The sequence below is a fragment of the Buceros rhinoceros genome, unplaced genomic scaffold (assembly GCF_000710305.1).
Source record: "Buceros rhinoceros silvestris isolate BGI_N320 unplaced genomic scaffold, ASM71030v1 scaffold13717, whole genome shotgun sequence".
Lineage (NCBI taxonomy): Eukaryota > Metazoa > Chordata > Aves > Bucerotiformes > Bucerotidae > Buceros > Buceros rhinoceros.
The window spans coordinates 55,513-69,961 of NW_010421652.1; the positions used below are offsets into that span (position 1 = coordinate 55,513).

The 14,449-nt window shown below is 42.3% G+C and overlaps 1 protein-coding gene across 1 annotated transcript in view; it reads left to right on the forward strand.

The window, feature by feature from the left end:
- ENPEP (glutamyl aminopeptidase (aminopeptidase A)) overlaps positions 1–14,449 on the forward strand; it is a 37,520-nt gene that overhangs the window by 15,180 nt on the left and 7,891 nt on the right. Inside the window, exons 5-10 of the mRNA XM_010139761.1 lie at positions 102–256; positions 882–995; positions 2,638–2,772; positions 7,249–7,314; positions 9,293–9,358; positions 10,639–10,790. Of these exons, the coding sequence (XP_010138063.1) occupies positions 102–256; positions 882–995; positions 2,638–2,772; positions 7,249–7,314; positions 9,293–9,358; positions 10,639–10,790 (688 nt within the window). The remainder of the gene's footprint in view (positions 1–101; positions 257–881; positions 996–2,637; positions 2,773–7,248; positions 7,315–9,292; positions 9,359–10,638; positions 10,791–14,449) is intronic.

Sequence of the window (14,449 nt, forward strand, 5' to 3'; positions counted from 1 at the left end):
CACAAATGGCAGGCAAAACAGCCTGTGTGCACACAGAAAGAGGACAACCTAGGTGGCTTAAAGGATACAGCACTAATCACCTTCTGTTTCTTTCAACATAGATAAAATAGCTATTCCAGATTTCGGCACCGGCGCGATGGAGAACTGGGGGCTGATCACATACAGAGAAACAAACCTGCTGTATGATCCCAGCGAGTCAGCCACTTCCAACAAACAGAGAGTAGCTGCTGTGATAGCCCATGAGCTCGTTCACCAGGTACATTTTAGGACATGATTCATTTTTACAGTGCTTCAAATGTGTTGTCACAACATTTTAATCTTGAAAATACCGTCATTAACTCTGTCTTGGGATCTTCTACGTGTGTTCACAATTTGCTTGCAGAATACCATGTTAAACAGTTCCCCGTTAAACCTCTAAAGTACCATAACTGCTGCCTCTGAATTTTTCTCAGGAATTTAGATGCTTGGATCCAGACTGCAAGCCAGCTTGTGAAAATCTGTCTGAAATGTCTTAAAGGAACTAATTTGCATGTGCAGATGTCTCTTTTTGGGCAAGCGAATAGGGACAACTACACACTGTGGAGGCTGTCTGAAAACATATCCTCACAAGCACAAATCATCAAATCAGGAGGAACGAACTAAAAATATTTTCAGTGGCACATGAATCATTAGCAATCTCCCCAGTAGTATGTAATTTTATAATAAAAGTGATGTTCTAACACAAGGCAAGGCCTGAATTCCTATTTAAACCTCAGATTTATGATAATTTTTGTCTGGCAACAGGAAGAAAAGTAAACAAATGAATGTTCTATGCGCAGATGTGAGATACTGAAAATTTATCATTTAGCTAACGCTACATCTTTTCCTGTTTATAATTGTAGTGGTTTGGAAATATTGTGACCATGGACTGGTGGGATGACTTGTGGTTAAACGAAGGATTTGCCAGTTATTTTGAGTACCTGGGAGTAAACGCTGCAGAACCAGACTGGCAAATGGTAATTACTTCAGTCTTGTGGAGCGCTGGCAGGGCTGGGAGGAGCATTTTGGAAGGGAAAAAATTAGACAAAGTATATTTAACGTATATTTACAGAAAACAAACATAGCACAGAACAACATAAAGAAAAAGTTGATCTAAGCTTTTCCACCTACCTGTGTTATTGTCTGAAACTAGTCAAAGAAAGCTTTGTAAAGTTTTAGTCTGCAGGGAAGAATAATTCTTTTTTTAAAAGCGAGTCAAGTGTTTGGTTATGGCAAGTAATACCTAGATGGCTTGTGGACAGAGCCCTAGCAATTCTGCAAGGTTGTTTAAAGGTCTAATCCTGGAAGTTGGAGATTCGCGTTTATTTGGTTGGGCTGTAGTATCCCTCATGGAACTTGTGTGAGAGTTGGGAACCTGAAACTGTCTCCACAGCTTGGGTTATTCATCAAGGAAAATATCAGATCCAGAATTCAGCTGCTGCCTCCATTTTAAGTGTCATTTTGAATGCTCCAGCTCAGACAAGCTCTAGTCCACACAGAACAAAACCAGGTAGTGATAGTGGATGGCCCATGGTACCAACTGTGCAACAAAACCCACTCCAGTCACTTCAAGGGCATTAAGAACAGAGAGGGTAGCCTTACATGTGCTTTATACTCTGAGGAATGATACAAGTGTGTGAGTAAAGGGAGGTTTCTTGCTCTCTCCTTCCTCCCCTCCCAAACAGATGTGATATAGTGCACAGCATGCATATTTCCCTCAGCTGTCCAGGTGTAATGAGAATCTGGCCACTAGAAAATATGTAACATATGCCAGGGGAAGGAAACAGGGCAGGTTTTGCAAAGGTTGAGCCTGATGTTAAAATCTACTAGTGTCTGAGCCTTGTGACTTTGGAAGTGGGCAGTACCTACTCAGTCCTTCCCCTGCCTCCCTCCCTGCTACTCATAAGTAGCTCATCCATGTTATGTGAGGCCAAGGACAAAATCATTCCTGGGTCACTTTCACACTTTGAAGGAGAGAATCTGTTGTACTAACCACATAAGAAAAATTGTAATCACTGAGCCTTAAATTTAAGAGATATTTTTGTATCTAGATGCCACATTAATTTAAGATCCAGAGCCCTTTCAATGTTATCATCCTAGTGAATATTAGAAGAGGAAAACTACATAGAAATTTACACTTTTTTAGTCAATGTTGATTAGGAAGTAAGGAGATTTTGACTGCAGGCCATTTAATCTTTTTAAAAAGTTATAAACCTTAGGATGGGGAACCCTGCCCTCTTCCTCTCTTCCTCCCCAGCTCCATTTTTGCAAGAGGAGCCCATAATGCTTTGCACATACTGTCACACTGCTGAAATGGCTAATACAGGCTTCTTTTTGTGCCTACTGGAGGGGAGGGGGGGGAGGGGTGTGTGTGTGTGTGTTATGCTACAAACAGGAAAACAGGATTTGCAAAAGCCAATTTGTCTTAGTTAAGGAAAAAAATATATTCCTCCCCTTTCAGACCTAAAGTAAGAGTTCACCTCCTCTTTAAAGGAGGTTAAATTTCATTCCATTTCCAACAGCTTCCCCCCAGAGAAGCTGCAGTTCAAGCTACTGATTTTGTGAAGTTAGATGTTTAGTCCTGCCTTTGTTTCTGTTCTAACATCTTCTTTTTATCAGCTTGAACAGGCTTTAATTGATGATGTGCTTCCTGTAATGCAAGATGACTCTTTGCTCTCTTCCCACGCGATTGTGGTTGATGTGTCATCTACAGCTGAAATCACCTCTGTGTTTGATGGGATATCCTACAGCAAGGTAGGAAAGCCTCCTGTTATGACTTTGGAGGCAAAGAAAGTGGAAATCTGGGAGAGGAGATAAAAGACAGGGGAGCTCATAATCATAACTCGTAACTCGCTTGGGCCGTGCCAGTGCAGATCTCTTTTCTGGTACATTCCCTACTGTTGTCAGTCAAAAGCAACTGTGAGAAAAGCAGCACAGCCAGAGCCTTGGTCAGTCACTGTGTGCCATGCGAACCTCCTCACAGCATGCAGAGGTGCAGGGAAATCACAGTGTCAGCAGCTTCTGCCACTAGAGTTGCCGGTTTTAAAATGATCCTAAACCAGATACTAAGCACATCCTTCCCCCATCACCTTATATGCTGGTGCAGCCCAGTTCTGTCAAACCTCATAATCTAGTGCAAGGGCACATGATGCAAGGGCAGATGATGCAAGGGCACATGATGCAAGGGCAGATGATGCAAGGGCAGATGATGCAAGAGCAGATGTCCAGGTGTCCTCTCTCTCACTTTCCCATCACACCTTCAGGGCAGTTAACTTCTATTTTGAGGAAGCAAGGCAGGGAACCAAGCAGTGAAAACAGTAACTTTTTGTCTACTGTTGCTCACAGTGTCTCAACCACTCAAGAAGACTTAGCAAAGATGGGCTACACCAGCCTCTACTGGCACTGGCACTAAACTGGGAGATAAGTTAGCTCCACATTTCACTGGAAGTTTTGGAGCTCAGGACGGACTTGGAATACAATAATCTGTAGCCCAGGAGGTGCTCGAGGGCACCCCATTAAGTATTTGACAAGCCTTTTGCTCGTCCTGGCGCTGTCCTTGTCAGCAGTGATGGGGATCTGTGCCTACGAAGGCTGTCTCAGGAGCCAGCTGGAACTGCCTGGAAGACGACCCTGTGATTGCCTGAGCAGCAACACACCATGATGCCGGTACTGTCCAACATCTGTTGGACAACAGGAGAAGAGGAAATGGCCTCAAGCTGCACCAGGGGAGGTTTAGATTGGGCATCAGGAAAAATTTCTTCACCGAAAGGGTTGTGAAGCATTGGAGCAGGCTGCCCAGGGAAGTGGTGGAGACACCATTCCTGGAGGTATTTAAACAACATTTAGATATGGTGCTTAGGGATATGATTTAGTGCTGGACTTTACAGTGCTGGGTTTATGGTTGGACTCGAGGTCTTTGCCAACATAAATGATTCTGTGACCTGGGCACACAGAAGCCTCCCTGAGCCCACGGCCTCTGGTAGTACTAGCTGCATGGAGCAGCAGACAGGAGCGCAGCACTGGTGGAAAAGTTGCTCTGAGGTCCAGAGTACTTAGAGGAACCGGCAGCTGTGCTGGGGGGTTTCCACTGCTTTGGCCAGTAAGATCCAGGCTAATAGGTGAAGCCAGCTCACCTCCCTCCATAACAGACATAGCCAAAGCCAATTTTCCCTCAGACAACCCTTGTACATGGGAAAAAGCTGGTCTGGTGTCTAACCAGACTTGACTCAAGTGACAACTGTTGCTGACAACACTGTTGCTTCTAGTTATTTTTCTCAGTGTATTTAGAGAAAAGTCTGATGAAGCACAGGATGAAACACCCCTGTCCCTCTTTCCTTTCACCACTACGTATGCCAGCAAGGTGAGGAAGGAGCTGAGACTCTGCTCACTCACTCCACAACCATCCATCTCCCACGTTGGTTCTGACCCTGATACACAGTTTGTGTTGGCAGCTTCTTGCATGTCTGTCAGTGTTTCCTTTCTGATGCCATAACAAGTTTCCCCTGAGCGCAAAAAATCCGCCGTTATTAAATCCTGCTTGTTGCTTCCCTGCAAGCGCCCATTGTCAGCTAAACTTAATGCGTGTATTGCACTGAATTCAGCTTTGTCTGTGCAAGAGTCTGTAGCCGTAGATATCACACTTATTAGCTAGACTTGATCCATCCATTTCCACCAGTTTTCTGTTTTCAGTTGTTAAATCCTCTATCAAACAACACAACCAGTATTTATTGCATCATAAATGCCTCACAGTCAAATCATAAACCATGTGGGAACCTGCATTGTGTAACACTGTTCTTAGATCAAACTAACAAAAGTCAGAGCTAAGTACAGAGCTAAATCAAATACTCTGGTCCAAAACGTGTTTTAGTGGTGAGCTAAACAAGAGAGGTACTTTTGCACTGTTTGAAAAAACAATGGATAAAAAAAAATTCTCCTAGCTTTTACTTATCTCTTTGTGCCTAGATAACTGCTACATGAACTTTTTTTATTTTTTCTAAGCAATAACCCTTGAGGTTTCATGCATTGTTTAGGAAGAGTGTGCTTGGGATATAATTTGGCTAGGGATATAATTTGGCTTGGGACATAATTTGACTTGAATGAGAAAGTCTTAGTGTAGATTTAGCTCAAATTACTGTTGGTATTTATAAATAAATGCGTGACAAAATCAACTTCTTTCTTTTTTTTTATTTTGGCTTCTCTTTTGCATTTTTCTTATAAAAACAATCTCCTCATGATAATATTCATCACTAAACAAATAAAGCATGATTTGGAATGCTCTCTGTTAGTTTTACTAGAGCAGTTACAGGGCTTATACAATCCTAAAACTCTAATGTATTGGCTAAGGGTCTGTGGAAGGACTGCAGTGTGTTCTGTAACACTTAACCTACGATCAGTAGAGCGCTATGCACCTACGAAAGCTGTACTAGGGTAGCCCTGGTGACTACACAAATAATGCATATAATTTTTTTAATCTGCTCTTAAAAAGGAATTGAATATCACCTCTTTTGCACTTTAATCGTCTTTCTTAGTTTGAAAGACTCTATTAAAGTAACAATGAGATTTTTCTCTCTTTGGAGTTCAAACATTAATTATCTTTCCAGAAAGCAGATTCTTAAATTCAAGTTCTGCTAGAAATTTGCACTTGGACCCCCACATTTTTGGAACCTCCCAGCTAAAGAAGTTTAGGATTAAACATTCCACATTTTTGCCACACACAATCTTGTCATATATTTGGCAATTACTACAGCTCTTAAGGAGAAGTTATGTGGGTGTTGATAAAAGACTCTCACATCCCCATCAGACAAGGTCAGCTATGCCAGTCAAGGTCACTTTCCTGAACATCCCCAAGTAGTTCAAAGACAGGAGAGTTACTAAAACAGTAGAGTTTCTATAACCAGTGATTTTGTCATGATGAATCATGTACTACAGAGAAATGATGGAGTAGGAGGAAGAAGCTGAAAAGCAGTAGTAGAAGATGCAAGGGGCTAACTATACTTAGTCATTTAAAGCAAAAGAAATCTCTGCTGTTCCCAAGTGCGTGCACAAGTGCGTATTTCTATTCTGACTTTTAATCTGAATGGGAGGAGATGGCCTATGAGAGGGCATATCAGGTAAGAAGTGGCTGATAGATAAAGTTGAGTCACAGAGGTACCCTAGTGTACCATTAATCGTAAGGAGCTTTATGATTAATGCTAATGGATATCTGTTCTAAGTTTTAATAAATTGGTTTTGAATATATTTCATGGCAAACACATTGATTTACTGTATTAGACTGGAAAGCAGTTGGAGCTGTATCTGTTCAAAGAGTCCCTCTGCTGCGACTCGTGTAGTCAAATTGTTATTCTCAGACTCGTAAATAGGGGAGACAGGATTTACTGACAGTTCAGATAACATGCTTGTTTCCACGAGAAAACTGGATTTTTAAACCACTCATAGCATTAGGCTCTCAGCTGCCCTTTGATTTTTTTTGGAAAATGAAAACATGCTAATCCTAAAATCGTATTTTGCTTTTTAGATTGGGTTTGCAATGCTTTTGTTTTCCATCATTTTGTGCCCACTCTGTTCTTTGTTCCATGTGACTCTTCTACTTCTCTCTCCTGCCTTCCCTTTATTTCTTTCTTCTTTCAAGCTTCTAGTTGTTGGGGTTTTTTTCTGTGACACCCAAGTAAGTAAATTCTCTGATCCCAGTTCTACCCTGCTTCAGAGACCAAAGCTCTTACACCAGTCCTCACCCAAGGTCACGCTTTGAATCTTAAGAAGATGACATCCCCAGCATGTGAAGCCCCAGATTTGCAGCATTTTTTGAGTTCCCTACTGATGGTCACTCAGCTGAAGTCACTTCCTCTCTCGGGCTGTGCTGTTGGACAGGGCTAGTTCCCCAGCTGCCTTCACCTGTTCCAAGTGAAACAGGGGGTCCCGCTTACACAAAGTGGTAGAGTGGCAGGACAGTAAGCCCCAGCAACAGGGCTCAGGAGCCCTTCTGCTGGAACATCTCAACTTGGAAACAGGCATCTGAACACAGCTAAATACCAACTCTCATATCCAGAATTAAGCTCCATCAGGCAAGCATGCCATGCCATGAAGGAATTAGAAAAAACACTTCCTTAGTCAGATGGATGATTTCTCTTTTTGCCTTATAAAATATTCATTCACATGTTGCTTTTTAAATGAATGGAAGACCAGTGTTAGAGCAGTGTGGAATGACCTTCTCCCCTTTCTCTTCGTCCTCAGGGTGCATCGATCCTCAGAATGCTTCGAGACTGGATTACACCAGACCTCTTCCAGAAAGGCTGTCAGGTAAGGGTGGCATCAAAACACACCAGAAATGCAGCCCATCTTCATGTGAGAAGCTCTTATTCAAAAAATGAATATCAGAGATCCTGGTATTAGTAGCAAAAGTATATAAATATTTTGGTACTGAGTGGATAACAACAAGGGGAAGAAGCAGGAATATGAACTGCATTAAGATTTGATAGCCTGCCAGTGAGGACCTAAATTCGTGACAGTTTTTAGTGGAGAAACCTCCTCCATCCCACTGCTATCCTGTTGTCAGCTAGGATGCCCTTATTCAGCTGTAAAGTATGTCTGAAGTTTCACATGGCCATGATTCTTCAACCCACCCAAGCTTGCTATGCAGGGAAGCTCTTAAATGCATCATCTCACCCATGCTCTGATGCAGGAGCACCCATCCCTAGAGAGCTGAGGTAACGGGGCGTAGAACAGGACATATTAGGCAGTTCATAGTCCTTTTTCATGCAGGAAAAGTAGTGATGCTACAAACCCATGGAAAAAAAATAAATGGAAGAAGGGAGCCTTCCCAGAAAGAGGAAGGTTTTCTGCCCTTTCCTCTGGAATGACACCTGTCATGTCTGGATTTACCTCCCTCTCTTCTGGAGAGACCTTTTACGGGCTGCTACAGGGCAGGTGTATTTTCCTGTATTTTCCTTTTGTATATTCAATCAGGACAGTTCCACAAGATGGGAAAATACAGCCACCTTGTCCACAGAGACTAATACTTCCTCTCCACTCAGAGCCTTCAAGAACATTAAAGTAGGTAGCTGCGGCTAACAGTGAAACAAACAGCACCATCTACTGACTAAACAGAATCAATCACAGAATCATCTGGTTGGAAGAGACCTTTAAGATCATCGAGTCCAACCGTTCACCCTGCGCTGTCAGGGTCCCTAAACCATGTCCCTCAGCACCACATCTACACATCTCTTAGACACCTGCAGGGATAATGACTCCACCACCTCCCTGGGCAGCCTGTTCCAAGGCTTGACAAACCTCTCTGTAAAGAAATTTTTCCTAATATCCAACCTAAATCTCCCTTGGTACAACTTGAATCCATTTCCTCTAGGCCTGTCACTTGTCACATGGGAGAAGAGTCCGACTCCCACCTCCCTACAACATCCTTTCAGGCAGTTGTAGAGAGCAATATGGTCTCCCCTGAGCTTCCTCTTCTCCAGACTAAACAACCCCAGGTCCCTCAGCTGCTCCTCATAAGACTTGTTCTCTAGACCTTTCACCAGCTTTGTTGCCTTCCTCTGGACAACGTCCTTCTTGAAGTGGAGGCCCCAAAACCGAGCACAGCACTCGAGGTGTGGCCTCACCAGTGCTGAGTACAGGGGAACAGTCACTTCCCTCCTGCTGCTGGCCACAGTAGTGCTGATACAAGCCAGGATGCTGTTGGCCTTTTTGACTGCCTGGGCACGCTGCTGGCTCCATCACCATGGTCCAGCAAATGGGGTAGGAAAGCAGTCACTAAGCAGTCAGGTAAGATACAGAACAGGAAAAATGTTTAGGAGGTTCAAATGTTTAGCTGAACACCATTATTCTTTGTAATAGTCATTTTGATCACAACTTATGACTAGACTTTCCTACTTCCACTCTAAGTCCACTGGTGAAATTTCCTGAAATAGCTTCTTCCCTCTAAATAACTTCTTACATTAGACAGAAATTTGCAACAGGGTATGCTGGTGTCCCCTCAAACAAAATACAAGGAACTCTTCAAATAAAATTCACCTTGTACTAACAAGTCACACCTGAAAATTCTGACTTTTAGCATTACAGGGTGCATTGAAAAGTAAAGGAATTACCAGCTGAATACTGACCCATTTCATCTCCTACTCACAATACTACCTCCCATGGACAGATATTCTGCACAACTGATCGTTACTGTCTGTACCGTCTGTACAATTGAATACGTGTATTGCTTCCATAGGCAAAGAAGAAAGACCTGGTAGTATTTTCACAGTCTTCTATGTTTCTCTAGATGTATTTGAAGAAACACTATTTCCAGAATGCCAAGACACAACAATTTTGGGAAGCTCTGGAAGAGGTATGCTTTGCAGCAACCTAAACCCTTGTTAATATTTCGTATCTCACCCACTGATTTCCATTTCCCAAACTTTTCATATTCTGTAGCTCTTCCGTCAATGAGAGATTACAAGCTAGGCAGCCTCCCAGTATATTCCAACACATCTCATTTCTAGCAAATATATATTATTTCTTCATTTTTGGCACAAGACTGTGGGAGTGGATTAAGAAACAAGAAAGGAGGCCTTGCTAACCACCAGCCTTCTACTGAAATATTTCCCCCACAACTCAGATTCATTTCGTGGGTGAAAATACCCCTCATACGTACCACACATACATACTCCATACTCTCCCTTATCTCTAACAAGTTCAGCTGCTTGAAAGCTCTCAACGGTATCCATACCCAAATAATTTTGTTGCCTATCTCAGTCACTAGCTTCTGAGTCTCAGTTTGGGTCATTCTCTGTGTCACCATTTTCTGATCCTTGTCCTTAAGGCTGGTCTATTTCTTTCCATCTATCTCACTACCCCCAAAAGCCCACTTGCGTACTAGCAAGTTCTTCCCCTGATGGTATTTCCTTTCCTCTCACCACTGTGACACTCACACAACCCAATTTACACTGTTGTGTCTCCTTTCAAGTTCCCATCTTCTTTCTGGTCCCAGACTTCATCCTGCTCAGCAGGACTTCCTCCTGCTCTCTCTCTGGTGCTCTGCATCTTCACGTCATCTACTTTGTCTAAAGAAGGAAACAGCAACCCTAGCTCCCTTTCCTCACAGGTGGTGCCCTGGGGAGGCAATGGCAGCTTTCTCCAGATCCAGTCTCTGGGACAGAAGTTCACCGTCCACAGAATGGATCAAATTTTACATTAGTGCAGCTGCTGGTAGTTCACACTGGCTCCTCCTTCACATTCCAAACAGGGCAAACTGCAAGGAGACTTTGGGCTTTGAAAAGTCTCTTTGTGTCCTTCCTGTTCTGTTCAGTTATTTCTTCAGAAAAAAATAAGAGATGTTATAGCATGCAAGGGGCCTCAAATGTGTCTCAATATTTCTTGCCTATGTTACTGGCCAGTCTCCTGCCCACATAATTATCATTTCCTCTGCCCGTGTTCAAGTTTCCAGCTCATTCTTTCTTTCAAGGACAGGTACCATAAAAAGATTTAATAGAGTATTTTTTTTTACTGAACCTGGTCTTTCCTCTGCCCCTTCTTGCTGTTCTAGCTCTCAATGTCACAGATATTTAATTTTTTTCCTCTTTGGACTGAGTTTGCTTTTTCACTGTAATCTTCTCCCATCATTCTTAGGCAAGTAATCAACCTGTGAAGGAAGTCATGGACACATGGACGAGGCAGATGGGCTACCCTGTTTTGGAGATGGGAAGTGATTCAGTATTCGTACAGAAACGCTTTCTCTTGGATCCCAATGCAAATGCTTCTCATCCTCCTTCTGATCTTGGGTAAGTTCCTGATGCAAATGTCTATTCAAAACAGGTAGAAATACTGTACAGATGATACTCTCTTCAACTGAGATACATGTCACTGGTGTTATACTCATTCTTGCTAAGCTTATTCTCTACATTTGTTTTTAAAAAAATTCAGCAGAAGTATTTCAAATGTAGGACAGCATCAGACCTTTGTCTCAGGGTTTCTTTCTCAAACGCTGGACAGGGTCTCTCAGAAAATCTTATTTCCACACACAGACAGCTCAGATGACTGCGATTCATCTGTTGAACCACTACAGACTGTAGGAAATTATAAGAAAAACAGACACAAAATTGTTTCTGTCCAAAAATCAGATACCATGATCCAGGTATTTTATACCATGATAGTTTATTCTTTTCCTATATAGTATAGGATCCATAACACTCCACAGGGTCTTCACATGTAGTACAGGGTCTTCTCTACATGTCTTATAAACATGAGTTACTGTGAAATAGCTAGTCATGTATAAATGTTATTAAACCTCATCAAGGGCTATTTTCTTCCTGCCTGTCTCATGATGGTATTGTTTAGTTTTACCCATATAAAAGATAGTTATCTAGTCAAAGTCAGCCAACTTAGGCTCTGATGTGGCCAGACAGCCAGCTGCAAACACTCATCTACCCTATTCCAGACATGGGATACTGTATAGGAGAGTATTTGTTCATTAACAGATGACTGTCCTGAGGGGAGATGAACCCTACCCGTGGGCTGGTGCCTGCACAGAAACATGGCTTGGCTGCACCATGGCATTAACCAGCTGAATAACTGATCAGAGCTGACACTGTGTTTACTCTTAGCCAGCCTCAGTTTTGAGGCAATACTGCTTTGCTAACATCTCAGTGTAGAGAGTCAAATTAACCCACATTAGGAAGGTTTTGTTCCTTAAACTAGCCCAATCAACTAAACCGGTAAACCTTGCCTCTATAAACCAGAACTAAATCACCTCATATGCTATTTTCCATTAGCTTATACTAGTTATTTTAATACCAAGAGCAAGAACAAGGAGAAAACGAAGCAGCAGTTGTGGCCGCTTTGTTTCATTCTGATTAGGAGGAAAAACCTGAGCAATGAGAAGGCCCATGGCATTGGCAGTTTTGGATCACAAGGTACCACAAGAGTTGCAATGAGGTCATTACCATGTCTTTGCAACGTTGTGTTCCTCCCAACATAGTCAGGAAAGTTAGCAGGCGTTTGAAGCAGCTCTAGCTGCAAACTACAGCGCTGCGCCGTCTGAAGGCTGGTGTTACAGGCTGTTCAGGCAAAAATACTTCTTTGTGTTAAGAACTTTTACTTACTGCACTATGCTCCGAGGCAGCAGACTCAGAAATCCTACTTTTGCCTGACTTCAAGACTTATAATACATTGCCATTTGTTATTTCTGGAGTAGAAAACCCAGCACTGTTCCTACCTTAGCCTGCCAAGAAGCTGGTGTGTAACACTGCCCCTGCTATTCTCAAAGCGAGGGGAATTTGTTTCTGAATATGTAGTGTTTATAAACGAGTTTAAAATAAAATGCAGTAGTATATATTCTAATGCTGGCCTTATCTATCCTGGGACAGACTTATTCCCTTGAATAAAAGTCAATCCACTGAAAATCAACATCTCTTCCTTCCACTCTCACAGATGGGGATGAGGAAGCCCCTGAAGAGATCCTACCCCAGATGGGACTGGTCTTTTTCTTGTTTGGGTGCGGGGTTTTGATTTAAGCTGAGAAAACACCGGGCCTTGTGTATGCTTTATTCTCTGAACCCTGCAGGGATAGCCTCTCGAGCTGCCTGCTTGTTTCAAGCTTGTTTGGCTTGCAAGAGTCCTCTCCTGCATGCTGGCATGCAAAAGAAATGGAATTTCAGAAACCTGTGCTCTTAAAATAGTGCTGCTGGGCAAATATGCAGCTACAGCGCAGTCCGTCAGGACACACATCCTCAATAAGCACAGTTAACAGGACACAGCTATTCTCGCTGGTGCTCAGGAAAAGTATTTGTGTATGCAATCTCAGGAACATATAAAGAAAACTAAAGAAAATTTGCCTCATTAAATGTATTTACAAAACAATTTAAAAAAAGAAGTTTTTTCTCTTGGGAAAACACAATGCCGGGGCTTCTGGCCAAACAATAACCTCTCTAAATTCCATGGCAGTAAGCTCCCTAAGAGAACTAGTAAAATCTAGAAGTGTATAAATCTGTTAAGATATTTTTGTTTAGAAGATACAAAACAATAGCTGATCTTTTTTCCCGGAGGCAGCAGAAGATACCATGCCTTCATTTTGGAATTTTCGGGAAGTTAATGACCGTTCAGTTAATCCAGTGTTGTAAAGACAACTCATGTTTTCATGTAGCCCTTGTCACCAGGGGCTTTAAGATGGCAGAAGAATATCCCTGGGATGGACTGTAGTATGCTGACGTGGAACAGCAACTGACTGTTCAAAAGGGCTTGGTAATTTCAGCAGCCCTAGGCAGGCGGCTGTGCAGTTCTGCTCACAGCGTGCTCAGCCATCCTGCTTCCCTGACTGCCTGGTCAAGGGCTTGGTCAGGCTGTGCCATGGCTCCCTTCCAGCCCAAATGTCACAGCTTTGTCCTGGGCATGCTCTGGACTGAGGAACATGCACCTACCCACAGAAGGTATGCAAGGGTTTGAAGAGCAAGAAGTAAGGTCACATTTGGCTCACAGTGCTTTATAATGGAGGAATTAGAGTTGTTGTCTTAGAGAATCGGCTGGAAAAGGCGAGAGGTCCTACTGGCTGTATCACAGTGGTTGCTTAAACTCCCTCATTTTTTCCCACCTGTAAAAAAGGTTTCATAATACTTAACCACTTATTTCAAGTCAGCATTGCAAAGATTGACTGATGTCTGCACGAAGCCCTGGACACATCAACATGAATGCTGACGTATATAATAATTTTTACCAAATTAATTGCTTTGTACCCTGCTAGGTTATTAACTGACATGACATGAAGATACTGCTTAACAGGGCTGCATGCTCCAGAGCTGTGGTAATAAGCTGCACAGTATAGCACAACGGAAAATCATTCCCATGATTATGGGTAATTATTACCCTTTCCAGCATACGGAGTCACCAAGAGGTGAAGGCTACATTAAGTTGGACATGGCCCTAGTTCCATTGATTTAGGAAAAACAAAACAAAACACAAAAGCAAGAATCAGATAGATGGTGTAGCTTTCAGACTTTATTTTAGGCACATGATTAACACAGTGTCATATTAACTGATGCACCATCATCAGACACTAGACAAAATCTTACTCCACTTGCTCAGTCCACCAGAGGCCTTTTGAGAACTATTGATAAATACAAAGTATTAAAACAAGCTACTGCTATTCCCCAGCTCTAGAGCATGAGCATGCTCACACAATTCATGCTTTTAATCTTGCTTTTCAGGGAATATAATTGCCCCAATCATACCACACCAGTATCTGACATTTTGTTGCCTGAATAGAGTATCATAGCACAGAAACATCTTTACAACCTAAACAACGGTAAAACGTTTGTGTTTTGTTACAAAGGATATTTGGTAAATAAATATGTACATAAGCACACAGCTAGCTTCATAAAACAAGATGTAAGCATTAAAGTTTTGGAGGTTTATTTTTCACATTTGGTTTCAAATGTCATTTGATTCT